Source organism: Triticum urartu, chromosome 5 (assembly GCF_003073215.2).
Source record: "Triticum urartu cultivar G1812 chromosome 5, Tu2.1, whole genome shotgun sequence".
Lineage (NCBI taxonomy): Eukaryota > Viridiplantae > Streptophyta > Magnoliopsida > Poales > Poaceae > Triticum > Triticum urartu.
In genome coordinates this window covers 630,875,807-630,902,057 of record NC_053026.1, presented here as the reverse complement: position 1 = coordinate 630,902,057, position 26,251 = coordinate 630,875,807, and the positions used below count along the sequence as shown (strand labels likewise).

Sequence of the window (26,251 nt, the reverse complement as noted above, 5' to 3'; positions counted from 1 at the left end):
GAAAGGAATTATATTGTATTTGATATCTTTTGAACTATATGCAAGATTCACAGGTTACATGTATAACGCCTACATCTCTTTAGTCAAAACATATATGTCTTGATGCGTAAGCAATTGTTGTTCCTACAATATTTGTCAATTTTACATTACCGTGAACATGTCCCAAATAATTTGATTAGCCAACAGTGGTGTAACACAAATAATTTTAGTATTACTAAATGAAGTACCATCCCTACATCAAGACTGGATACAACGGACACATGACATGAGGAACCTTCAACGAATGCAGCCAAGTTTAAGTATTTTGCACTAGCACACCGTAGCTAGCCTTTTTTTGGATGTGTTATTCTGTCCAACAAGGAAAATAAAATGCAGCGGAAGTAAATCTTCAGAATTGAAATCACATATTGTCATGCTCAATGCATATTTCTAAAGTAGAATAATTGTTTTGTGTTTATATTATTTTTTATTCCATGGCAACGCACGGGCATTCGGCTAGTATAGATAGATGGGTGAAGAGTCAAGACACGAAACAATCGGTGCTGATATTTTCACTCAACTGCTAGTATTTGACCAGTACATGACGTGTGTACCTACGTACTAGTAGTACTAGACTCGGCTCTTACATATGCCCACACAGCAATACAATGGTGGTTAGTTTCTGCATCCTAATCGACGCGTCTAAGTATGCACAAGCTGCATGTTCTCTGTGACGAATTATATGGCAACTAGTGTACTACGTTACGTTGTTATACGTACTGTAGATACAAATGTGCGCCGGTCATCGGGGCACCTGCACCAACACCCTGTGCTGCTGCATGATGAGCACGGAGCCCATCTCCATGGACGTGTTGGACGCCAGGATCTCCGCCACGGCGCCCAACTCCCGCCCGGCCTCCGCCCACTCGTCCAGCCCGATCAGCAGCTCCTTGGGCTGCCGCCCGCCCCGCCCCACGATCACCAGCGAGAACATCCCGGCCATGGCGTCCAGCGTCTCCACCACGTCCGCCGGGCTCTCCACCACCTTCTCCACGTACATGGCCATCTCCGTCGCCGCGTAGTTCTCGTAGAACCTCCACATAAACCGCTCGTCCACCTCCGCGTCGTTGAACGGCCGGCTCAGCCCTCCGCCCGCCGCGGACGAAGCCGCCCTGGAGGTCGACGACGTCACCGTGTCGTACGTGCTCAGCTTCACGAACCGGAACACTGTGAGCCCGATGTTGGGGTTCTCGGCCAGCCGGGAGGCCACGGACACGGCCTCGCGGTCGTCGGCCCCGCCCAGGAACACCGCCGCGATCACGTGCCTCACCGCCCTGTCGCTGCACGGGTGCAGCAGCGTGCTGGTGCTCGTGTCCACGCTGGTGGGGACCTGGAAGCTGGCGCCGCTGCTCCTGTAGGGCCGGTCCATCAGGAGGCCCACGGTGCAGGGCGCCTTGGCCAGCACGCCCACGTTCAGCTCGCGCCGCTCCTCCAGGCGGCAGGCCATCTTGCCGTCGTACCGCTGCTCCCTGTAGCAGGGGAGGAGGAGCAGGGCGGCGCGCGCCTCCCCGGCGCACCGGCACACGGCGTCCACGTCCCGGGACGCGCTGCTGCCCACCACGTCGATCTGCTGGAAGGCGATGCCTGTCGACCGCAGGTACAGGTCGACCACCGTGTTCATGTCGTTGATGGCCTCGCGTCCGGCGTCATACTCGTCGATGATTGGCGGCAGGTACGGCGTCGTCGAGGACGCTGCGGCGGCGGCCGCGGCGGCACGCTTATGGCCGCCCTCGAACAGGTGGACGACCTGGACCGCCGGCTGCTTGTCCGGCTCCATCACCATCAGCTCCACCAGGCTGAGCAGGGCGGGCATGGAGTGCGCGCTGTGAGAGCAGGTCATCATGCGCAGCTCCGCCTCCTCGCGCAACGACTCCAGGGCCTGGTGCGTCATCGCGTACGCCTCTTTCTCCTTGCGCACAAAAACCGCCGCCGCCGGGCCAGCCACCAGGGTGCTTGCAAGGTTGCCGATGATCATCGCGTACAGTGCTTGCTCCGCCCACACCTGCACTCCTCCCATCCCAATTAAAAAGTTATTTCATCAATCCACCCCGCCCGAGGATTTCTCCATCCATCGCTGAGTATAATTAAACTGAATATGATTACGCACCCCTTCTGATTTGGCAAACTGCATGTTCATGGTGTCCACGTGCCCCTTGACGTTGAGCAGCACGCTGAAGCGGAGGGCGTCGCAGAGCGGGATGTTGAGGTACGCGGAGGCCACCGCGGCGCCGATGGCCTTTCCGACGAGGCCGAGCAGCATCATGAGCACGCCGGGCAGGATGATGGCACCGGACATGGTGTTGAAGTTCATCCGCATCCCAATGGTGGCGAAGTAGAAGGGGACCAGCAACCCATTAACGGGTGGCACGAGGGCGTCGGCGACAGAGCGTGCCGCGGGGCCTTCCCTCGGGAACACCAGCCCTAGAGCGAAGCTCGTAGGCAACCCGTCGAAGCCAAGCTTCTGCGGGAAGTTTCCGACGATCCAGATGGCCGAGATCATGAACGCCAGGTCGCGCCTCCTCACATGGTGCTGCCCGACGTTGCGCTGGTTCACGCGTGTCACGGTGGGGCGCACCAGCCATAGGGCGAGCCCCACCCCGGTTAGCGCGACGAAGCCCTGGGAGACGTCCATGCTGTTCTCCCTCGCCATCCTCGTGGACCGCAGCACGCCGTCGCCGATGACGCATATGATGTTTGTGCCGATGGCGGCGCTCACGAGGAGCCGCCCGTTCTCGGTCACCGTGAGCTTGAGGTCGTCGGCGATCCGCGCGACCGACAGGGACGACGTGTTTGTCAGCGCCACCATCAGAGTGGCGGCCAGCATCTCGGGCGTCCTCACCGGGGAGTGCATCATGCTCCCGTACATCCCGCTCGACACGATGGCCGCCAGGAGGAGGCTCGCCGCCACCGTGGCGTACGTGAAGGCGACGCAGCGCCGGGCGGTGCTCCGCAGCGACGCGATGTCCGTCTCCAGGCCGACGAGGAACATGTAGAGGATGCGCGTCGCCGCGATGTACCCGTTGTACATGTCCTCCACGTTGTCCACGTCGATGTGCACGATGGCGTTGCGGAGCCCCATGCCGCCCACCACCATGCCGGCCTGCACGCACGCCACATACATTACATACATACATGCCGTTGTTGCCAGCTAGTTAATTGACCCTACACTGCACTGCACTGCATGACGCTCCCTCCATTTTCTTCAACAACGCCCGCCCGGAGAAATAAGTGTCAAGATTGATTGATTACCAGGATCTGCGAGATGGCATTCGGCTGGTTGTACCGCCGGAGCAACGAGTGGAAGAGGTTGGAGACGAGGATGATGGCGAGCGCCTGGATGACGAGGAGGAACAACGTGTCCACCGCGATGCCAGGGACCGGCGTCCACACCAGCGGATCAACGTCCTCCGAGCAAAGGGAGACTCTTCCCATCTTCCTCGCGCTCGGCACTCGGCACTAGTCGGCCGCCGTAGTTGGACGGCGCCTGTCGCCCGTATTGCCGCTGCCGAGCTTAGCTCGATCGGCTCCGGCGCGGGCCTTCCTGACGAGTCTCCTTGCGTGCGTGCATGCGCTCGTGGAGGGAGGTGTAGTGGCTGCGAGAGACCTGGGCTATTTTTGGAGGGACGCCCATGGTTTTCATGGCAGTGCCTGAGGGGGAAGGCGCCCCCGGAATAGGATTGAGAGTGTGTTGTAAAATTAGCTAAATCTCATTTGCTCACCCATTCGCTCCTGCTTCCAATTTTTATAGAATGGGTTTGTCTAAGGCGCATCTAAGAACAACCTCTAGCAGACCCCGCAAAACGCCGGTCCGTAAAACGCGTTTGCAGTTCGCGCAAAACAGCTTTTGCGGGCCAGCGCGGGCTGGCACAGATGCAGACCCCGCAAACGGATCCGTAAAATAGTATATTCGCGGAATATGCTTTTTTACGGGTCGGCTATGCGGGTTCTGCTCGGACACCACCGTGACGACCCGCAAATAGATAAACTGCAAATTTCGCATTTGACATAGGATTTCACAAACAAGTTCAAATTCAAACGACACAAACAGTTTTACGCGTAAATAGAAACCAAGTTCATTACGGCTAACGCAAAAGAGGGCCCTGCAAAAGGTTTGCGCCTATGTCTGGCATCATCTTGATCAATGTTCACTCCGCGCCATCGAGTCCACCTTGGAGTTCATCGGCACCACCGAATCCACCTCCAGCGCTTGTTCCAACTCTCGCACCGAAATCATCCACATTACCATCATGTGGAGCGGAGAAAACATCACCGGAACTGTAGCACGAACCGGCCGACGCCACCATTCTTCTCTTCAAGATTTCCCTTCTTGCCATATCATGCCATGTTTTGGTGAGGTCGTCCATGTCATTGCGGTTCATTGACATGATTTTGTTCTCTTCGGCGAGCAACATGGACATTGATTTGTTTTCGGCGGCTCGTGCTCTTCTCTCCTCGATGGCAACTTTGCGCAGCCCCTCTTCCTTGAGCAACGGCCACTTTTCTTCCTTCTCCTTCGCCTTCTTCTCGGCCAACTCTTTCTTGATCTCCAACGATTTCAACAACATCCACTCGTTGGATTGCAACATGGCATCAATCTTCTCCCTCAAGCTTGATGCTTCTTGCACTCTCTTCATCTTCTCCTTGGTCTTCTTGTCACCATCGGGCTTGTGCAAATTTCTTGGGCCATCATCATCCTCATCTTCATCCATGTTTGTAAGTGAGCCTCTTTTTGACGGGGATTCTTTGTCGATCAACTTCCACTTCTCGCACTTTTGGAGCAACTCCCAACAATGCTCTAGTTTGAAAATTTTGCCTTTCGAAACTTCCATGTCCTTGTATCTATGTTGAGCAATCTTTTCCTACACAACGTGAACAAAGTGATCCAATCACTTCTCATGATGCAATATGATGATGCACAATTTGAACAAAGGCAAAACAAACTCACATGGTCGGACTCCACGACGCCACTTGGAGGTGCATTGCGTACTTGCTCCAAGCAAGCTGCCCAACGGCTGCACATAGGCTTGATGTTCTCCCAATGCCCTTGAAGCGCCCGAAATGTGCATGGAGTCCTTTTGGGATACTTTGCCATAATGTGGAAGTATTGATCTTCGATCCTTTGCCAATATCTCTTGGAAGTTTTGAGATGTACCCGTGGTAGCATCAAGAGACACCGCACTCCATGCTTGAATCAAAGCTTGATCTTCCAAGATTGTGTAGTTCTTCGATCTTATGCTTTTCCTAGTTTTTGCTTGCGATTGCTCAAACACTTCCGCTTCGATCTCCTCCAATTCGTCCGCACAACCATGATCATCCACGCCGGCCTCCGTTTCATTGTACTCGAATGGTTTGAAAGGGGCTTGATCAATGTCAACCGCGTTCGTGTCCAACAAGTTCATGAACTCGGTTGTTCCATTGTTCGAACCACCGCTGTAGCAAACGATAACAAGTCAAGCGCTATCGAGAATAATGGCGAAAAATGAAAGGGAATCGCCAAGATCGAAGGCGCATACCTTCCGGCCATTTCGTCGAACACCTCGCTCGCGGCGGGAGCGGCACCTTTGAACGGCATCGCCGGAGCACCTCCTTGCGGCGGGATGGAGTGAGAGGTTGAAGAAGGTGGCTTCTTTGAAGCCGGAACCTTCCTCCGCTTTACGCCCACGACCTTGCCGACCTTCTCCGTCGCCGACCGGGATCGCGCTGCCGCGTTGGCACCCGGAGCGCGAGCCATCGCGGCGGGGGCGGCCGGATTCCCGCCCTGCACGACAACGTTGCCCTGCCGCTTGCGTGCAGGCGCGACTTGGGCTTGGGCGACGGCGGCGGGGCCAACTTGGCCGGCGACGAGATCCACCCGAGCGGAAGGGGCGTGGTTGACCTCGACGGTGACGGGGGACAGCAGGGGGTCGTCCATGGCGGCGGCGGACGGCCGGGGAAGAGCAACCGGAGCTTGCGGAGTGGGGGCAATGGTGGCGAAGGGTGCGGGGAGCGGGAAGGGCCGCGCGGAAATGTCCCTCCCGCCAAATCTCGCGCGGGATAGGGGTTGAGCTCGGGTCGGCCTCCCAGCCCGTGAAGATAGAGGTTGGGGGAGAAGATTTGCCGCGCCCCGCAAAAAAATTTGCGGGCCAGGGCGGGATACGGGGTCTGCTCGTGCAGATTTTCTGGCCCCGACCCGCAATTTGGTGGTTTGCAGCGTCTGCTAGAGTTGCTCTAAGTGACTTAATCATGCATGAATCTCTGTGTAAAATCAATGACATAGGACTTAGATGTACAATGCTTAGGGCACATCTAGATGTGCTTTAGCAAAACTGTTATAGAATATCAATCTCTTACGAATTATGATGTGTTGTGCCTTGATGGCTTTATCAAATTTATTAGTAATGTATGTGATTGTGCCATGACCTTGAAGGGAGCAAATGTTAAAGAAACTAGATGATACCCCGCACGTTGTTGCAGGAATATTTTACAGCATATTTGAATGTGATTCATTGTAACAAACATGAATATTTAAAGTAATAATATCAAAAGCTAATACTAAAAATACATACAATTTATTATGTTTGATTTCTATATAGTTGTAAAATGTTTATTAATACATATATATATATATATATATATATATAAAATAGAATGACAGACATATGGTAGTGGGGTGGGCCTTTTGTCATGCATATTGTGTGATGATGTGGCATGCTTGTATGTTGAGAGAAATAGTTAATGGGGGCTAGCTATTTAGATATACAAGATACAGACTCAAAATAATATATATTTTTACTAGTATTATGCTAATAAAACGTTTTTGAGGTAATTTAAATTACTTCGAGACAAGTTATATTTTTCTTCTATAATTTTATTCAATTTTGGGCATGGGACTATTTTCCTTTGATCCTAAATCTTTCAGATGACATATGGGTATTCCTTAGAGAGAAGTTATAAAGTTATAAAGCTCTTATATATTGTTGTGTGAATTTTGGCCATGAAAATATTTCAACACATGCGAGTTTCTATGTTTTTTAAGTTATTTGTATTTATTTCAAATTTATATGACAACCTTTACAAAAAAATTATGAGAAACAAACTTTACATAAATTTGTTTTTTGAGACAAAAAACCTTTGTAAATTTTTTTTGAGGGGTGACAAACAAGCTTTACATTTTTTTAGTTGAACAAAAAACATTTACATAACTATTTTGTTTTTGAAACGCAACCTCTACATATTTTTTTTCAGGGGTGCAACATTTACATAAACTATAGTAAATGTATACGTGCAATGCACATTAATATTAGGTAATATATTAATTACACATAAATATTAGTTAGGATATTATTTACGTATTAAGTATGTGATTAGCATTGGCGTTAATATTTGGTATGATATTAACTGCACATCAAATGTGTTGAGCGCTCACCATTGAAGCAGTCTGAGTCGTTGGATTGACCTGATTTGATGGTCGGGATTTGTTGAATCTGCCCCTTTGGTTTTTTTAATATTGATATAGATAAGTATGTGATTAGCATTGGCGTTAATATTTGGTATGATATTAACTACATACTAAACGTGTGGAGCGTTCACCATTAAAGCAGGCTGAGTCGTTGGATTGACCTGATTTGACGGCCGGGATTTGTTGAATCTGCTTCTTTGGTTTTTTTATATTGATATAGATATAGATGATTTAGTTGACGACTTGTTGGGTCTCCTTAACCTTTACAACTCAGTCATTCCCGGCCCATCCCGGCCCTCCTTAACCTTGCTGGGTCTTAGCCCAGCCAATTTAGGGTTTTAGCCCAGCCGCAGTCAATCTCCAACCTTCGCTCGTGCTCTGCTCTCCGTGCGGAAGGCGGCTGGCCGGCGGCAGCTACGTCACCTGGCAGCGGCGGGCGACCGGACGACGTACACGCAGGTCAGTGCTGCTCCGTCACAACGGGATCTGAACTCAGGTTCTCGTCCCTTCAAAAACTCTAGCCCGTCGCCCGCGGCTGCGAAGAATGCCGCCATTTTCGTATCCCCTTCATGACATTGGGGTGTATCCAGTCCTTTCATAGGTCTGTATGGATTTTCGTGTTTAGATCTAAATGGAACGTCATGCTGGAGCACTGCAGACTTGAAATTCTGCGTGATTATGCCAACAAATGATTTGGCCTGTCTATTAGTTATAGCTTCAGTGAGAATTTTTCACCATTATGTTTTATTATAGTATGTACTGGAGAAATCTTGTTTTTCCCAAAGGTCTCCAAGCAAGCAGTGGTCAATATGAATGTACAAATCTTGTTTAATTAGATACCATCACACCAAGAGAATCAGTTCAAACAGGCTCCACGCATCACATTGCTAGGATCAGTTCAATAGTAACGATTGGTGGCGTGTAACATATGAAGTCCGAATTTGTCACTTAGATGCATGCCTTTGTTAACTAAAATCCTCCAAAAACAGTTTCTTTGGTCATTTTGGGGTGAAGAGCCGGAGCCTTATCGTTTATCTCAATTTACTGGAAAATGACCTGCAGATAGTTGGTGTTTAATGTGAATGTAGAAATCTTGTTTATTTGGATACCATTGCATCATGAAGTTTGGCTGAAACATGGTTGAAGCATTACATTGCTTGGAAGAACTTTTTTCTGTACCTGCTTTGTTACAGTTCAGACATTAAGGGCTGTGGCATGCCTATTGTGAGGAAGTTCTTAGTAGTTTGAATTTCCCAAGTGGGAGGTGTTGTGCTATGTTCCTATGGCTGTGCTAAAGGGGCATACACTATTGTGTATTTACATTGCTAGGAAGAACCTTTTCCTGTGTACTTGCTTCGTTGCCTGGGCTATCAGCAGATACTAGTGTAGTTCAGACTGTTAATTGACTGCTGCCCATGCCACTTTCAGTAAGTTTTTTCATTACAGTTCGTAGTATTTTCTAGGCGGAAGGTGTAGTGTTATGTGCTTATGGCAGTGCTAAAGGACATGCAATTATTTTGTACTCCCTCCGTCCGGAAATACTTGTCATCAAAATGAATAAAAGGGGATGTATTTAGATGTATTGTAGTTCTAGATACATCCCTTTTTGTCCATTTTAATGACAAGTATTTAGGAGTATTAGGCATAACTTTGACATATGTATGCTTACAACGTGTAGTTTCAGTACAAGAGTAACGATTGGAGGCGTGTAACATATGAAGCCCGAATTTGTCAATCAGATGCATGCCTTTGTTAACCAAACTTGTCCAAAAACTGTCTCTTTTGTCATAAGATGATAGTTACAACTTTGTTCGGGGTTTGGGGTAAAGAGCCGGAGCCTTCTCTTTTATCTCAATTACTGGAAAGCGACCTGCAGATAGTTGGTGCTTAATGTGAATGTAGAAATCTTGTTTATTTAGATACCATTGCACCACGAGGTTTGGCTGAAACATGGTCGAAGCATTACATTGCTAGGAAGAACTTTGCCCTGTACCTGCTTTGTTACAGTTCAGACATTAATGACCGTGGCATGCTGCTTGTGAGGAAGTTGTTAGTAATTTGAATTTTCCCAAGTGGTAGGTGTTGTGCTATGTTCCTTTGGCGATGCTAAAGGGCATACAACTATTTTGCATTAGCATATCTTAGCCTACATGGTGTTTTCAGTTCAGAGTACTGATTGGGGGCAAGTAACTGATGAAGTCTGAATTTGTCACTTAGACATATAATTATGGGTATTTAGCCTATCTTAGCCTTATGGTATGTTTGTTAAATTGTGTTTTAATTCAGAGTAATGATTGGAGGCAAGTTACTGAGGAGTCTGCATTTTGTGCTTTGGGCACATGCTTTTGCTGAAGAAACCCCTTTTACCAAAACAGTCTCTTTGGGCAAAGTTTATTATGCGGGACATTCTTGCAACAAATTGCATTGTTGTTCATCCATTGTTCGTCACATAGTTTGTTTGTGGGAAATTGTACACCTTTTTCAATTGACAAGTTTCTAAGAAGGCGGACCAAGAACACTTCGAGTTTACTTCAGAAACCTTTTTGTTTGACAAGAACATTTTGTTTGAGAAATCCTTGTTTGTTAATCACTTAAATTACCCTTTTGATTGGATTTCATTTTAGTTACTTATTATTTCCACTGGCCACTGATAACTTGAGATAAGTAGTTCCTAGTAAACCTGTCATATTGATTGATGCTGGTTTTCACTGCAGGTCTGCTAAAGGAGAGCAACATGGCAACACTTAAAGATGTGGCAACGCGGAAGCCTATTCTAGCGACAATCCGCCTCCTAGTTCCTGCTGGAGCAGCCCGTCCCGCACCCCCTGTCGGACCAGCTCTGGGTTTCTACAGGCTCAATCTGATGGCTTTCTGCAAGGATTTCAATGCAAGGACACAGAAGTACAAGGCGGAAACTCCAATGCAAGTCACGCTGACCGCCTACAAGGACAGCACTTTCGAGTTTGTAGTCAAGTCGCCATCGGTCTCATGGTTTCTCAAGAAAGCAGCGGGCGTCGAGACAGCAAGCAGCCGGCCAGGCCACAACATGGTGACGTCCCTCTCACTTCGCCACGTCTACGAGATCGCGAAGCTGAAGCAGACCGACCCGTTCTGCAAGCACATGTCGCTCGAGGCCCTGTGCAAGTCCATCATCGGCACGGCCAAGTCAATGGGCATCGAAATCGTCAAGGATCTCTGACCGGGCCTCGAGCATAGTTCATGTTGCTCCCATCTGCAGCCGCCTAGTTTCATCTGGCCTGGAAGAAGGTAGGGATCAGATTTCTTTTGAAGGAGAGAACATTTGCTGCTAGATCCGTTGAAATCATGCCTCCGTTTTCTGTGATCAATTTGTACCATGTGACACATTTCTTCAGTGCAACCACATGAGGTTGGTGGTTGGCTAATAAGTTTGTTTCAGCCTGTGTGTTGTGTAACTCTGGGACAGAGGCTTGGCACCACTGAACCTGTCTAACTGGAAATTGCAACTTGAACTCCTTCCATGTGAAGATGTTTGCTTGGTAAGGGGACATTGTTGCCGTGGACTTGGTTTTTGGTAACAGGAAAATTGCCCATGTGAAGTAGTACTAGTACTCTTCTCCACCTACTGAGAGGACATGCATATGTTGTGAATTTGCAGTTAGTTCCATTGTTATTGTTTGCACAGGCTTTAGTTTTACATGAAGACATCTTGTGTCACATTTGAATAGGATTTTCCTGTTTCTCCTATACTAGAATCGTAAGGTGGAGTTGCCAATTTGCTCTGTTTGATGATCACTCGTTTGAATCTGCACTTGAATCGGATCATAGTGCTGTGGGACCGACTGTTTCAAGGGATGCAACGCAGTAAACCAACAAGTGACTGACGAAATGCAACACTCGAAAGGATCTGCGAGATCTACTTGTTCACTAGAGCAGGCAGTACAATTATTGGGAATCTACTACAGGTAGTCTGCTACTGAAGGTCTGAAGCGACGAGCTCCGATCAACGTCAGCTTCAGAGAGGGACAGCGGCGAGGCTCCGTTCAGCTCGTGGCGGAAGCCATGAACGGGTGAGCGGCCAGGAACCCGGCGTAGCTCGTGGCATCGTCGTCCTCGGGCCCGGCGCCGTCGTCGGTGTCCCACAGGAAGGCGGCCTGCGCGGCGAGGACGTGGCTGTTGTGCGGGTCGGCCCTGGCCGCCCGGTGGAAGTAGCTGGAGGCGCGCTCCTCGTCGCCGTGCACCTCCCACACCAGCCTGGCGTACTCCGACAGCAGCTCGCCGTCGTTGGGGTCCGCCAGGATCGCGCGGGAGTAGTACTCCTCCGCCCTACGCCGATCCCCTTTCACCTGCAACATTCCGAACGTCGCGTTGGCGCCATTGTTAGAACTTTTATCTCCGGATCTGAGTTCTGAAGTGCAATCGCCGGCCGCGGCAATGGCGGCACTGGAGCAGAGCAGCGAGGGTAGTGCGTACCTGGTAGAGGAACTGCGCGTAGTTCCTGAGGAAGAGGCCGTTGCAGGGGTCCTCCTCGATGAGCCTCTTGTAGTGGATCTCGATGCCGGAGCGGTCCCCTCCCCCGCCGCCGGAGGCTACCAGGTAGCCTCCCCCGGAGCCGCCGTCGATGCCGCCCCCGCAGTCGGCGCTCAGCAGGCCCGAGCCCAGCCGGTCGATCCCGAGGCCCCTGGCCAGGAACAGCGGGTGCTCCTGCGCGTACGTGCTGCCGAAGCCGAACTGCCCAAAGCTCGTCTCTTGGTCATCGTCCTCCTCCTCCTCCTCCTCGCCCCTGGCCCCGTCGCGCGCCGTGAACGACCGGATCGTCTCGAGCGCCGGCCTGGGCCGCGGCGGCAGGTGGTGGTGGTCCTCCGCGCGGCCGCCCAGCGCGGCGAGGTTGCCGTCCGAGCACGCGCGGCGCAGGCCGCCCCCGCCTCCGCGGGAGCGCTCGTGGTCTGAGGCCGAGCCGCCGCCACCGCCGGCGGACAGGCTGCAAGAGATGGCCGGCGGGTGGTAGGCGACCGTGGGCGAGGACTCGGCGAAGTGGACGGCCGGCGAGTGGCCGCCGGCGCCGGAGGTGGCGTGCAGCGCGCCGAGCACCGGCGTGGACGCGCTCCTGACCAGCATGGCTGGTTCTCTCTCTGCCGCAGGCGCGGGCACGGTGCGAGACGAGCTCAAGGTCTCGTAGACGGTGGGCACTGTTGATGACGCTGGTTGTTGGAGGCTGTTGTAGCGCAGGGCATCGGTTTTATGGGCGCGCGCGAGATGAATTAGGGTATCTCCAGCCGCGCATCAGGAACGCCTTTCAGGTGTTTTTTTTGCGTCGGCGTCGAAAAATCGTTCCAGTTACATCCCTAGAAGCCCGATTTTCGCCGGCCTGGGTCGGAAACAGCGACGGCGGACTCAGGCCGAACCCGGCGCGCACGGGGGCGCCGGGCGAACTTTTTTGGCGCGAAAAAGCCGCGGGCCCACCGTGTTAGCGACACGGCTCTTTTCTCGGCCATTTGTCGTCCTCATCGCCTCGTTTCCCGTGGCGAATCAATGCCAAAGTTGCCGCGCTGCCGCGCCGGTCAGCCTGCGCCATTGATGCCTCACGGGCGGCGCAGTGAAGGCCGGATGACGCGCGTCCCTCGACCTCCCTCGCCCGCCACGCGTACACACGGCGGGCACGCGTACGGGCGGCGCCTCGGTCTATATAAGACGCGCCCCAGCGAGCTCGGTGATCTCACGCTCTCTCGACGCCGTCGTTCCCCCCTCTCCTCTCTCTCGCCGTCTCCAGTTCATCACCCATGGCCGAGCGCTTCCCAGGCGACGGCGCGGCGGCGAACGGCTTCGGCCGCCGCCATCTTCACGAGGACGAGGCTCGCCTCCTTTACGAGGCCGAGTACCCGGTCCCGTCGGACATGCGGGTGCCGGGGGCGTGGAGGATCAGCGTCGGCGGCGTGCCAGTGTCCCCAGTACCCACCGGCGCGGCGCGGCGCGCGGAGATCGCGCACATCCGCTCGAACCTGCCGCGGGCGGCGAGGGAGGGGCCACGGTACGTCCCAGACAGCCCGCTCTGGGACCCGTATTTCCGCCGCCGTCACGCCCAGCAGCTCGAGGCCACCAACGGCGTAGAGCCCTCCGGCAGGCTCAACGCCTTCGGCCGGCGTCGGTGGTGGGGCGTGCCCGGGCGTACGTTGGAGGCCGTCCTCGAGTACATCAAGGGCGGCAACACGCCGCGCCTCGAGTACCCCGCTCCCCCATCTTTCTCACGCCGCCGGGGAAGCTCCTGAACCCCGAGGCGCATGGAGACCGGGGGGTCCCCCTCCTCGTCCGGCGGCTCGCCCTGCCTCCGCCCCGTCAAGCCGGAGCCCCAGGGCACGCCGGTCAGCGCGCGCACCAGCAGCTCCGGCGTCCGCATCGGCGCCAACGCCTCCCCACCCACCGGCCGCTTCATCCTCGTCGAGCCCAAGCCGGAGCCCGGCCTCCCCGTGGAGTACGAGGAGATAGCCCGACGCGGCTTCTCCGACGAGGACGCCCTGCGGTGGGCGCGGGACGACTACCTCCGCGACGAGATGGTCCGGCAGCGCCGGGCCCTGGAGGAGATCACCGCCTGCAAGCGTGGGCGCAAGGACGAGCATGGCGTCATGGTCCTCGACAGCGACGACGACGACGACGACGCCCCCGAACCGTCCAACCCGCCGCGCCAACCAGGGGAGGGATGCAGTAGGGACGGCGGAGGCGTAGGCGGGGGCGGCGACGACGACGACGACGGCGGCGGTGACTACACGTGGTTCTACAGCCTCCTCGACATGTAGAACCGCGTGGGCGGGCGGCGAGGGAGACGGCGGGATAGCCCGCGGTAGTTTTTTTTTTTTTGTAAAATATGTTTAAGTTTGAATGAACTCGTTGATGTTTGCGTTAAATTTGAGTCATGTTTGCGCCGTTTTTGATTTTTTTTGACTAACAGTGGACGCCGCGACTGGGGAGCATCACGCCCCCAATGCGCGGTTTAGTGCCGGTGCGTTTTCAGGGGCGATTTTTTGCCCTTCCTGAAAGGGCCAACGGCCGGAGATGCCTTTAAGTGGTGGAGAGGAGAGGCACGGCGGCTTGGGTTTGGCCTTCTCTGCTCCGCCCGCACGCCCGCCATGTGAAGCACGGCCGCGCGTGGGGTGTGGTGTGGGGGCGCGGCGCGGCGCGGGAACGGACGGCGCGGGTGGCCTCTGGCTCGACGGCCACACGTCCCGTCGTCTACGGTCTACGGTGTGGCCGCTCCCTTTCCGGCCCGTGTTGTTTTGCGCTTTTGGTTGGCGGCCGTCCATGTCGCCCGGACTCGGACCCGGCAGCTAGCTAGCTCCTACTAGCTGGAGAGTGGAGAGTGGAGAGTGACCCGGCTGAGTGAGACTCACGTAGCCGTCGTCACGTCTCGCGTGGTCTGTGGCTCTGCGGAGAATCATTCGAGCCATCCTGTGCGTCGGGGAGTGTAGTGTGGTCTCGGAAGCACCTAACGTGTCCCTGGTGCAACGCGTGTCAAGGTGGTTCCGGATGGGAGGTACACGAGTGGGTGGGTGGTGTGTGGTACCTTCTAGAGCGTCGCAAACCTCAGACACACAAGGAGACTTTGTGGGAATTTAGATCGCTCCCATGCCCGCTTTTGACTGCCCGTCCCAGTCAAACCCTTCTTCCCTCGCCCGCACGTGTTCCTGTCCGGCGTCAGCTGTCCGCATTCATGCCGCTGTAAAGCGCGCTGCTCCACATTGAAGACGGCTTAGTGCGGACGCGACCTTTCACTGCCTCCGTCGTTGAAGCGGTGCGCCGCCCGAAGGCGCCGCCCGCTACACGCTCGGCTGAGCATGCCTTTTCGCCGCATTCAAACACCTTCATTAAACCCGCCTGGAAGTCGAGGAACCTAACCCAAGCACACGCCCGTTCACGAGCGGGCCGATATTAAATGCAACACCCAGCAAGTTCCTCCCGCCCGCCCTTTATTTAAGCGAGGCCAGAATCGCACCACCAAGTTCGCTCCCCATCCTCTCCTTCCACCATTTTCTCCACCCTTTCGATGGCTCCAGACGAGTAGGAAGAGCAGTGCTGTGGCATAAAGCAGGCTGAGGTTCATCGCAATGGCGGAGCCAGGGGTATTCTTGGGCATTCCATGGAATACCCATGATTTGGCCCAATAAAAAATTAGATATACATATCCATTCTTCAGGCTCCAGCCCAGGCAACAGGCCACGCGAAGTCGAGCCCACGGCACGCAGCCCTCAACTCGTTCACTAGCAGAATCGACCTAGCTGCCGCTGCCGGCGTCGGCGCTGCAGCGACAACCGCACCAGCCACCAGCACGGCAGCACCTCCAGGCGTCCAGCCATCCGCAAGTCCCATTCTCTCGGCTACTCTGCTCGCGGCCTCGCGCTCGTCCCCTCGTTGGTTGTGACTGTATAGCAGTAACAGTAAATTGACTTAGAAAAGTATGCTCCTGAACCTGCAAACAACAATTAACATGAGCAGCAAATAGATTACATAGGCAGTTATCCTACATATGAATTTTTGTACAGGATTATTGAGAAGAGTACGATTTCTCAAATCGGTTCGATCCTCTCCAAAGGAAGTTTCACAGTGCAAAAAAAGAGGTGTGAAAGAGCAGATTTAGCTGAATCGCTCCTGGGGCTTTCTACCCCAGGCAGCTTAGTGATTTAGTATACATTTACATTGCATTGCAAAAAAAAAATTACAATGAATACCCAACACCAAATTCCTGGCTCCGCCACTGGTTCATCGCCTGGACCGAGGGAGGAAGTTGTCGCTCCAAACCGGCGCGTGATTCAACACTTCGCCGTTCCAAGCCAGCTCGTGGAGGAGCATCGAGTTGCTCCAGGACAACACGATGGCAAATGCATCGTCACAGCCGTGGACGACGTCGCGTCGTACTGCGCATCCTAGGCCTACGTTGCTGCATCTCGTGCCTGCGACCGTGCCATCTGCCGTCAACGCGCGCATAACTGCACCTTGCCGGCAGAGAAAGATCTCGGCTGCACGAAGATCGACGAGTCGGTGGATGTCGTGTCCGTCTTGGCAACTTCAAGGGAAAGAAGAATACGCCAGGCCGCCGCCGCTTGGGTCCCAAAATGGCCACTGCCGGTACGTCGTCGGCTTGTACAACCAGTCGGGTCAGCCTGGGCTCCACGAAAGTGGAGCCCCCTTCCCCTCCGGCTAAAGCACCCTCTTTGTCACTTCGATGAGTGGCACAGCCGGACATAGTGAAGATACGGGGGAAGAATATACATCCGGGGCTCCCGACAGTCCATGAGCGGGCTGCTGGACATGAGGATGACAAAGTGATCCTCCGCAGCTGGTCATAGACTAGTGTAGTTGTAGCGATCCGACCTCAGTCGGTCAAATCTCTATGTATAAGTGTCATCCCTGGATCGGTAATGCTGACACACACAGTACTCGAGGATTTATAACAGAGTTCAATCACACACTTATTACACCGAATGTCTCAAAGAGAGTACTTATTACAATAATATGGCTGAAGGCCACCTAAGTAAGATAATAGCGGAAGCTTTGAAGGTAAACGAGTCCATCAACTCCAACGACATAGCTGAGTGCATGAGAACGCCCTAGCGCACCTTACTCTTGAAAACTCTGCAACATAATACGTTGCAGCCTGTGTAGGTCGGCACATGGAATATGCTGGCAAGATAACACTATAGAGTAATGAACAAGTAACAGTTATAACTATATGCATATATGGCCGGTGGAGGCTCTATGGTTATCTTTTGCATAAAGCTAGTTTTCCCCTACAACAAAGGAATAAATTTTTATTTAACTACAAAGTTTGTTGAAAACATTGAGAATAGTAACCCCATCTCAACCCCAAATTAATAATCATTAACCCCAACAAGTTAATTAAGTAAAGTGATGAGATCAACATAGAAATTCAAGCACCAGATACTCAAGATGTCCATAACCGGGGACACGGCTAACCATGATTAGTTTATACACTTTGCAGAGGTTTGCGCACTTTTCCTCACAAGACTCGATCTCCTCCGTTGTATTTCTCACACTGCATGGTGTTTGAGAAACGGATGACCGAGACACAGTCTTTCCTAAGAGGTCATCTTAACCGATAGATAGGCCGGTACACCTACAATCCCCTACATCTGCTAGCCCATTATGGAAAGGTTTCCCACAACTTACTCAACTATGCCAGAGTCCATAATGGCTTGTGGCTGCACACGAAAGTTTCTAGCATGAATAACATAATGATCCCTTTGAGCCTAGGTGGCGAACCATAGGAAAAATCACACAGATACCCCAGGATTCTCCTTTGGACAACACTGGATTTCCCCAGGTGCCCACAAACCAATCCACCTAGATGTGTGTTAAAGTAGCCACCTTAAGTAAACCCTTAGTTCTTAATAATACTCACAACTGTCATGAATCACTCAAACTAAACCACATCTACGAGCATAGCATAGCAAAGTATAATAAGCGTAACGTAGTAACTCCCAAGGTTTGAATAAAAGAGCAATAGGTACTACCTCAACAACTACTTCCCAAATACCCACATGTTAAACAGATCCTACTCATGCAATGTTTAAGGATTGAGATTAATGCATAAAAACTGGGTAATAAGGGATATAATCAAAGTGTTACTTGCCTTGCTGACGATCTGAAAACCCTAATGACTCGTAGTAGCACGCTTCGCACTCCGAAAACTCTATCCTGAACAAACAATAGCATACATAAGCACTCAAGCATAAGATGCAAGGGTAAAACTCAAATGAAAAGATCCAATCTGAAAGTTCAACTGAAGAGCTTCGATTTGCAAAAAGAAACAACCAAATCGGAACAATGAAACTCAAACTACGATAAAAAAAAGTTTGAATTCAAATCTGCTTGCAACCAAATTTTAATTTGTCAAAACCATGTTCAAGTTGGTTATATGGAAAGAGGGGAACAAGACGAAGATTTTGGCATTGGTTTCACTGGATTTGGACGAACGAGCAAAAAGTTGCGAGGGTTTGAATATTAGGGACTAACTTCTGAGAAAAGTATTCATGGATAGGTCCCTGGCCGAAAATAAAATAAAAAGAAAAACCTATCGAACGAATGTTCGTTAACAGAACCAAACGAACGGAAATTGTTCGCTACTACGGATTAACGGACGAGCGTCCGCAAATTAGATTCGAATGTAAAAATCGAGAAAACCCTAACCCTAAAAAAAATAAACCGATCTAAACCGAAGAACCGAAAACGAACCGGCGAACCGAGACGGTTTTTATACCAGTTCACGACGACGGCGGTCAACGGCGGTAGCGGAACCCCGGCAAGGCGGCGAGGCAAAGCGACGGCGCGCAAGCGGGCGGCAGGCGGCGACGGTGGCTGCGGACGAGGTGAGGGAGGAGGCGGCGGGGTGGGTGCGGTATATAAAGGGGGGCGGCGGTGCCTTGCGGGAGGGGCAGCAGCGGCGAAGCTCGGGACTCCTGTCTCGAGTCGGAGAGGGAGGCGGCGGGCGACGTGGGCCGGCCTGCTCGGCTGGGCCTTCGGCCCAGTCGGGCAACGAACTTTTTTGTTAAATAAAATTTTGCCCGAAGAAAATCTTAATATATATATATATATAATTCTAAAAATACTAGAAACAATTTTCACCATCTAAACCTATTATTTAGAACAAAGTGAACATTTTTCTGGCCTAAAAATGAAATTTTCAAAAATGCATATTTTTCTAATTCAAATAAAATAGCAAATAAAATCCAAATAAAATATAAATTTGATTTTAAAATTTCTTCTCCAATATTCCTCTCTTTTGAAGAAGTCATATTATCTTCACTCTTTTTTTTAATATTGGAAATAATTGGAGAGAAAAATATTAAAATCAAATTGATCCCCTTTTCCAAATTTGAAAAATTCAAATATGAAAAATATGTGAAACCTCCAACTCTCTCCCTGGGGTCCTTGAGTTGCTTAAGATGTCGAGGATCACAACCAAAATGCAAATAAAATATGATATGCATATGATGACCTATGTATGACATCCAAATTGAAAATTAGGATGTTACAAACCTACCCCCCTTAAGATGGATCTCGCCCTCGAGATTCAGATTTGCTAGAAAATAGGTGCGGGTGGTCTTTCTGTAGGTCTTCTTCTCTTTCCTAGGTGGCTTCATCCTCAGTATGGTGGCTCCACTGAACTTCACGAAACTTGATAACCTTGTTGCGTGTTACTCGACTGGCAAACTCGAGAATCTTAACGGGTTTCTTCTCGTAGGTTAGATCACTCTCCAACTTAATTGCTTCTGGGGGCACTGTATCTCTCAGAGGAATATCGGCCATCTCAGCATGACACTTCTTCAACCGGGAAACGTGAAACACGTTGTGAACTCCTGACAATCCTTCGGGTACTCCAACTTGTAGGCAACTTCTCCCATACATTCCAGAATTCGGTATGGTCCTACAAATCTCGGGGCTAACTTTCCTTTAACTCCAAATCGTTTAACTCCTCAGAGTGGTGACACACAAAGATATGCTCGGTCTCCAATTTCATAGACTACCTCCTTGCGTTTAGTATCGGCATAACTCTTCTGTCTGGACTGAGCTACCTTCAATCTATCTCGAATCAACTTAACCTTCTCTTCAGACTCTTTGATCAAATCTGGTCCAAACAACTGACGGTCTCCAACTTCATCCCACATCAATGGTGTCATGTACCTTCTTCTATACAAAGCTTCAAAAGGGGCCATCTTCAAACTAGCCTGATAACTGTTGTTTTATGAGAACTCTTCGTAGGGAAAATTATTGTCCCAACTAGATCCATAAACTAGCGCACAAGCTTTCAACATGTCCTCCAAAATCTGATTGACTCTCTCGGTCTGTCCATCGATCTGCGGATGAAAGGCTGTACTGAACTCTAGCCTAGTACCCAAAGTGTGGTGCAGCTGATTCCAAAACTTCGAGGTAAACTGTATCCCTCTATCTGATATGATGGTCCTCGGAACTCCATGCAGACATACGATCCTGGTCTTATATATCTTGGCCAACTTTGTGCTTGTATATGTGGTTTTCACCGGGATAAAGTGAGCCACTTTGGTCAAGCGATCAACTACTACCCAGATTGAGTCATATCCTGATCTGGTCCTGGGTAATCCGGTGATGTAATCCATGCCAAGTTTATCCCACTTCCAATCGGGTATCTGCATAGGCTGTAATAATCCGGCTGGCTTTTGATGTTCTGCCTTCACTCTCTAACATACATCGCATACTGCTACATACTCGGCAATATCCTTCTTCATACCTGTCCACCAGAAACGTTCCTTCAAATCCAAATACATCTTGGTGTTTCCGGGGTGAATCGAGTATGGTGAGTCATGGGCTTCCTGAAGTATTAACCTCCTGATCTCCGCATTATTGGGCACATAGACACGATCCTCAAACCATAAGGTTTCGTGCTCATCCTCACGGATACCGTTGGCTTTTCCTTTGCTCATCTTCTCCTTTATCTCAGCAATTTCCTTATCATCCTTTTGAGCTTCTCGAATCTTTCCCAATAATGTAGACTGAACCTCCATTGCTGCAACAAAACCTCTTGGAACTATCTCCAACCAAAGTTCCTTGAGATCGTCTACTAACTCCTGCGGTAATATAATCCTCCGCTTACGAGGGTATTGGCATAACTCTTGCGGCTCAAAGCATCTGGTACGACATTGGCCTTTCCTGGATGATAATGCAACTTCATATCATAATCCTTTATGAGCTCCAACCATCTCCTCTGCCTGAGATTCAACTCCTTCTACATGAAAATGTACTTGAAACTCTTGTGATCCGTGTACACATCACAAGGTTTCCAATTAGAAAATGTCTCCAGGTCTTGAGTGCATGTACTACAGTTGCTAACTCCAAATCATGCGTGGCATAATTCAAATCGTGAGGTCGAAGCTGTCGTGAGGCATATGAAACATCTCTTCCGTCTTGCATAAGTACACCTCCAAGTCCCAAGAGAGAAGCTTCAAATACACCTAGAAATCCTTGCGTATATCCGGAAGAATCAGCACTGGGGCTGTAACCAAACGTTTCTTCAACTCCTGAAAACTGGCCACACAATCCTTGGTCCATTTGAACTTGGTGTCCTTCTTCAACAATTCAGTCATGGGTTTCGCAATTTTGGAAAAATTCTCAATAAATCTCCGATAGTATGCTGTGAGTCCCAGAAAACTATGGATCTCTCCAACTGAGGTGGATGCCAACCACTCAGTGACAGACTGAACCTTGGTAGGTGAGGTACTCCTGGACTAAGGGGTCCTCGCGCGTCCGACCTGTTAGCCATGGGCCGGACTGATGGGCTGTGAAGATACGAAGACCGAAGACTGCACCTGTGTCCAGATGGGACTCTCCTTGGCATGGAAGGCAAGCTTGGCGACCGGATATGTAGATTCCCTTCTTTGTAACCGACCTTGTCTAACCCTAGATCCTCCCGGTGTCTATATAAACCGGAGGACTTAGTCCGGATAGGATACACATTATCATAGCCATACAAGCTAGACCTCTAGGGTTTAGCCATTACGATCTCGAGGTAGATCAACTCTTGTAATACTCATATTCATCAATATCAATCAAGCACGACGTAGGGTATTACCTCCATAGAGAGGGCCCAAACCTGGGTAAACACTGTGTCCCTTGTCTCCTGTTACCATCGACCTTAGATGCACAGTTCGGGTCCCCTACCCGAGATCCGCCGGTTTTGACACCGACATTGGTGCTTTCATTAAGAGTTCCACTATGCTGTCGCCAAAAGGTTTGATGGCCTCTTCAATCATCCATAATGACGCTATCCAAGGAGAAACTTTCCCCCCGATAGATCTTCGTGTTCGGCGGCTTCGCACTGCAGGCCAATTCGTTTGACCATCTAGAGCAGATCGAAAGCTACGCCCCTGGCCATCAGGTCAGATTCGGAAGCTTGAACTACGTTGCGGACACCCGTGGAGACTTGATCGTCGCCGGATTCGAGACCACGATAGCCGCTCCCGATCACCCCGATGATCATGACCTAAATCTGTCATCAGGCTGCATCTAGGAGATGGCTCCTGTAACCTCTCTGGCCCTAGATCCAGAGCAAGCTGCGCCACCCAAGGACAGGAGGATCAACCCCACCATGGAGGCCACAGATTCCACGGTGTTGGAGCCACATATAGATTTAACCTCTCACGACGTCTCTGTCAGCGGAACTCCGGACTGGTCTCCGGCCGTTAGTTTCGAACCACGTGAGCCCGCGGACGCCGAGCTTCATCATTTATCGATCTTCGAATTCAGCACCGCAGACATCTTCCAGCACTCGCCTTTGGGCGATGTGCTAAACTCGTTAAAGAACCTGTCCTTGATAGAGGACTCACAGCCGAACTATATCCGGCTCGAACTAGGGGCTGACGGTGGAGAATTTTGCTTCCCACCCGCCACCCACTTCATAGCCACGGCCGAGGATTTGACCGACGAACTTGACTACGACTCCGAGGACATTGACGGTATGGACGACGATGCCGGAGAAGAAGAGGTCCAGAACCCGTCGTTCACCGGACGCTGGACGGCCACTTCCTCGTATGATCTATACATGGTGGATGCACCAAAGGAGAACAACGGCGAGGACAAGGAAGATCCAACTGAGGATAAACCTTCTGAAATACAGTCCAAGCGTTGGCGTCAGCGGCGCCGCTCTAAGTCACGCCGTAGCAAAGACATCAGTACCGGCACAGGAGAAGACAACACTCCAGAAGGTGCCGAAGACAAAGAAGACCCTGTCGATACAGCTAATGAACAAGATGAACAGGAAGGCGGGCAGGTTAGCCCCGGTAAACAGACCATGCACGAAGATTCGGAGGACGATAACTACCTTTCGCTCTTCGAGGATGAGGTGAGACTCGGCACCGAGGATTTCATCGGGCCTGAGGAACCTCTTGAGCAGGAGCGCTTCAAGCGCCAGCTAATTGCCACTGCAAGGAGCCTGAAAAAGAAGTAGCAGTAGATTCAAGTTGACCAAGATCTGCTCAATGATAAATGGACCGATGTCCTAACAGCCGAAGAGTACGGCCTCAAGCGCCCAACCAAAAGCTACCCAAAGCGCAAACCGCTACCTTAGTTTGACGAGGAGGCGCCGAACTACATACCTCCATCGTACAATGCAGCGGACTGACCACCACGTGGTCGAGACAAAATGGCAACTCACGCCGAACACCAGCCAGCCCCGCCTCAGCGCACAGGCAGAGGTAAATTAGCCCATGGGCATACATACGACCTCCGGCAAACCCTTAACAATAAACCAGGACACACTAGATCTATCTACGGATCGCGAGGTGATACGTCTCTAATGTATCTACTCCCTCCTTCCATCTATATAGGGCCTAATGCGTTTTTTCGAGGCTAACTTTGACCAAATGTTAGAGCAATAATATATGACATGCAACTTACACAAAGCACATCATCAAATTCGTATGTGAAAGGAGCTTTCAATGATATAATTTTCACATTATGCATGTCATGTGGTATTAATTTTATCAATAGTCAAAGGCGGTCTTGAAAAACGCATTAGGCCCTATATAGATGGAAGGAGGGAGTATAATTTTTGATTACCCCATGCTATATTATCTACTGTTTTGGACATTATTGGGCTTTATTTTCCACTTTTATATTATTTTTGGGACTAACCTATTAACCGGAGGCCCAGACCAGAATTGCTGTTTTTTTGCCTGTTTTAGGGTTTCGAAGAAAAGGAATATAAAACGGAGTCCAAACGGAATGAAACCTTTGGGAACATGATTTTCTCAACAAACAAGACTCGGGAGACTTGGACCCTACGTCAAGACACAAAAGAGGAGGCCACGAGGTAGGAGGGCGCGCCCACCCCCACCAGGCGCGCCCTCCACCCTCATGGGCTCCCTATTGCTCCACCGACATACTCCTTCCTCCTATATATACGTACGTACGCCCAAACGATCAGATACGGAGCCAAAACCCTAATTCCACCGCCGCAACTTTCTGTATCCACGAGATCCCATCTTGGGGCCTGTTTCGGAGCTCCGCCAGAGGGGGCATCGATCACGGAGGGCTTCTACATCAACACCATAGCCTCTCCGATGAAGTGTGAGTAGTTTACCTCAGACCTACGGGTCCATAGTTATTATCTAGATGGCTTCTTCTCTCTTTTTGGATCTCAATACAATGTTCTCCCCCTCTCTTGTGGAGAACTATTCGATGTAATCTTCTTTTTGCGGTGTATTTGTTGAGATCGATGAATTGTGGGTTTATGATCAAGTCTATCTATGAACAATATTTCAATCTTCTCTGAATTCTTTTATGTATGATTGGTTATCTTTGCAAGTCTCTTCGAATTATCAGTTTGGTTTGGCCTACTAGATTGATCTTTCTTGCAATGGGAGAAGTGCTTAGCTTTGGGTTCAATCTTGCGGTGTCCTTTCCCAGTGACAGTAGGGGCAACAAGGCATGTATTGTATTGTTGCGATCGAGGATAACAAGATGGGGTTTTCATCATATTGCATGAGTCTATCCCTCTACATCATGTCATCTTGCTTAAGGCGTTACTCTGTTTTTAATTTAATACTCTAGATGCATGCTGGATAGTGGTCGATGAGTGGAGTAATAGTAGTAGATGCAGGCAGGAGTCGGTGTACTTGTCTCGGACGTGATGCCTATATACATGATCATACCTAGATATTCTCATAACTATGCTCAATTCTGTCAATTGCTCAACACTAATTTGTTCACCCACCGTAGAATACTTATGCTCTCGAGAGAAGCCACTAGTGAAACCTATGGCCCCCGGGTCTATCTTTATCATATTAATCTCCTACTACTTAGTTATTTCCTTTGCTCTTTACTTTGCCTTTATTTTACTTTGCATCATTATCACAAAAATACAAAAAATATTATCTTATCATATCTATCAGATCTCACTCTCGTAAGTGGCCGTGTAGGGATTTCCAACCCCTATTCGCGTTGGTTGTGAGGATTTATTTGTTTTGTGCAGGTACGAGGGACTCACGCGTAGCCTCCTACTGGATCGATACCTTGGTTCTCAAAAACTGAGGGAAATACTTACGCTACTTTGCTACATCATCCCTTCCTCTTCGGGGAAAACCAAGGCAGTGCTCAAGAGGTAGCATGAGGGCGTGCCTCAACACGCGACGACGGCTACCTATTCGGACGTGACAAACTTAGTCACGCGCGGGCTGAAAACCGCAGACGGACTCCATCCGAGCTACATCGTGATACGGCCCGATATAGAGGCACCGCACACCCTCATTGCTTCACTAATGAGGTCCTAGATCATGAATTCCCATAAGGGTTCAAACCTGTGAATATAGAATCATATGATGGAACCACGGACCCCGCGGTGTGGATTGAAGACTTCACTCTCCATATTCATATGGCCCGCGACGATGACCTCCACGCCATCAAATACCTCCCTTTAAAACTCAAAGGGCTAGCTCGGCACTGGCTCAACAGTTTGCCTGCAAATTCTATTGGCAGCTGGGAGGACTTGGAAGAGGCCTTCCTCGATAACTTCCAAAGTACATATGTTCGACCTCCAGACGCTGATGACTTAAGCCATATAGTTCAACAGCTCAGAGAGTCCGCCAGGAAATTCTGGACTAGGTTCTTAACTAAAAAGAACCAAATCGTCGATTGTCCGGATGCCGAAGCCCTAGCAGCCTTCAAACATAGTATCCGCGACGAATGGCTCGCTCGCCACCTCGGCCAAGAAAAGCCAAAATCCATGGCAGCCCTCACAGCACTCATGACCCGCTTTTG

General features: G+C 50.5%; 2 protein-coding genes and 1 pseudogene across 2 annotated transcripts; 1 reads left to right on the top strand and 2 right to left on the bottom strand.

Moving 5' to 3' along the window:
• Positions 1-781: 781 nt before the first annotated feature.
• On the bottom strand, positions 782-3,471 carry LOC125506389 (annotated as a pseudogene).
• A 4,310-nt stretch (positions 3,472-7,781) lies between these two features.
• LOC125511405 (54S ribosomal protein L19, mitochondrial-like) lies at positions 7,782-11,015 on the top strand. Its single transcript, XM_048676767.1, has 2 exons — positions 7,782-7,936; positions 10,192-11,015. Exon 2 carries the CDS (start codon positions 10,212-10,214, stop codon positions 10,674-10,676), a length of 465 nt encoding a protein of 154 aa, XP_048532724.1. The 5' UTR covers positions 7,782-7,936; positions 10,192-10,211; the 3' UTR covers positions 10,677-11,015.
• A 330-nt stretch (positions 11,016-11,345) lies between these two features.
• Positions 11,346-12,676, bottom strand: LOC125511404. The gene is made up of 2 exons (XM_048676766.1): positions 11,930-12,676; positions 11,346-11,802 (listed from the first exon to the last, which is right to left on the bottom strand). The coding sequence occupies exons 1-2, from the start codon at positions 12,572-12,574 to the stop codon at positions 11,500-11,502; spliced, it is 948 nt and encodes a 315-aa protein (XP_048532723.1). The 5' UTR covers positions 12,575-12,676; the 3' UTR covers positions 11,346-11,499.
• Positions 12,677-26,251: the final 13,575 nt, after the last annotated feature.

Excerpts from the sequence above, each read along its gene's own strand:
- LOC125511404 (XM_048676766.1), bottom strand. The coding sequence starts at position 12,574 with ATGCTGGTCAGGAGCGCGTCCACGCCGGTGCTCGGCGCGCTGCACGCC. Across the intron at positions 11,803-11,929 it reads ACGCGCAGTTCCTCTACCAG|GTGAAAGGGGATCGGCGTAG; the intron begins GTACGCACTACC and ends GGAATGTTGCAG.
- LOC125511405 (XM_048676767.1), top strand. The coding sequence starts at position 10,212 with ATGGCAACACTTAAAGATGTGGCAACGCGGAAGCCTATTCTAGCGACA.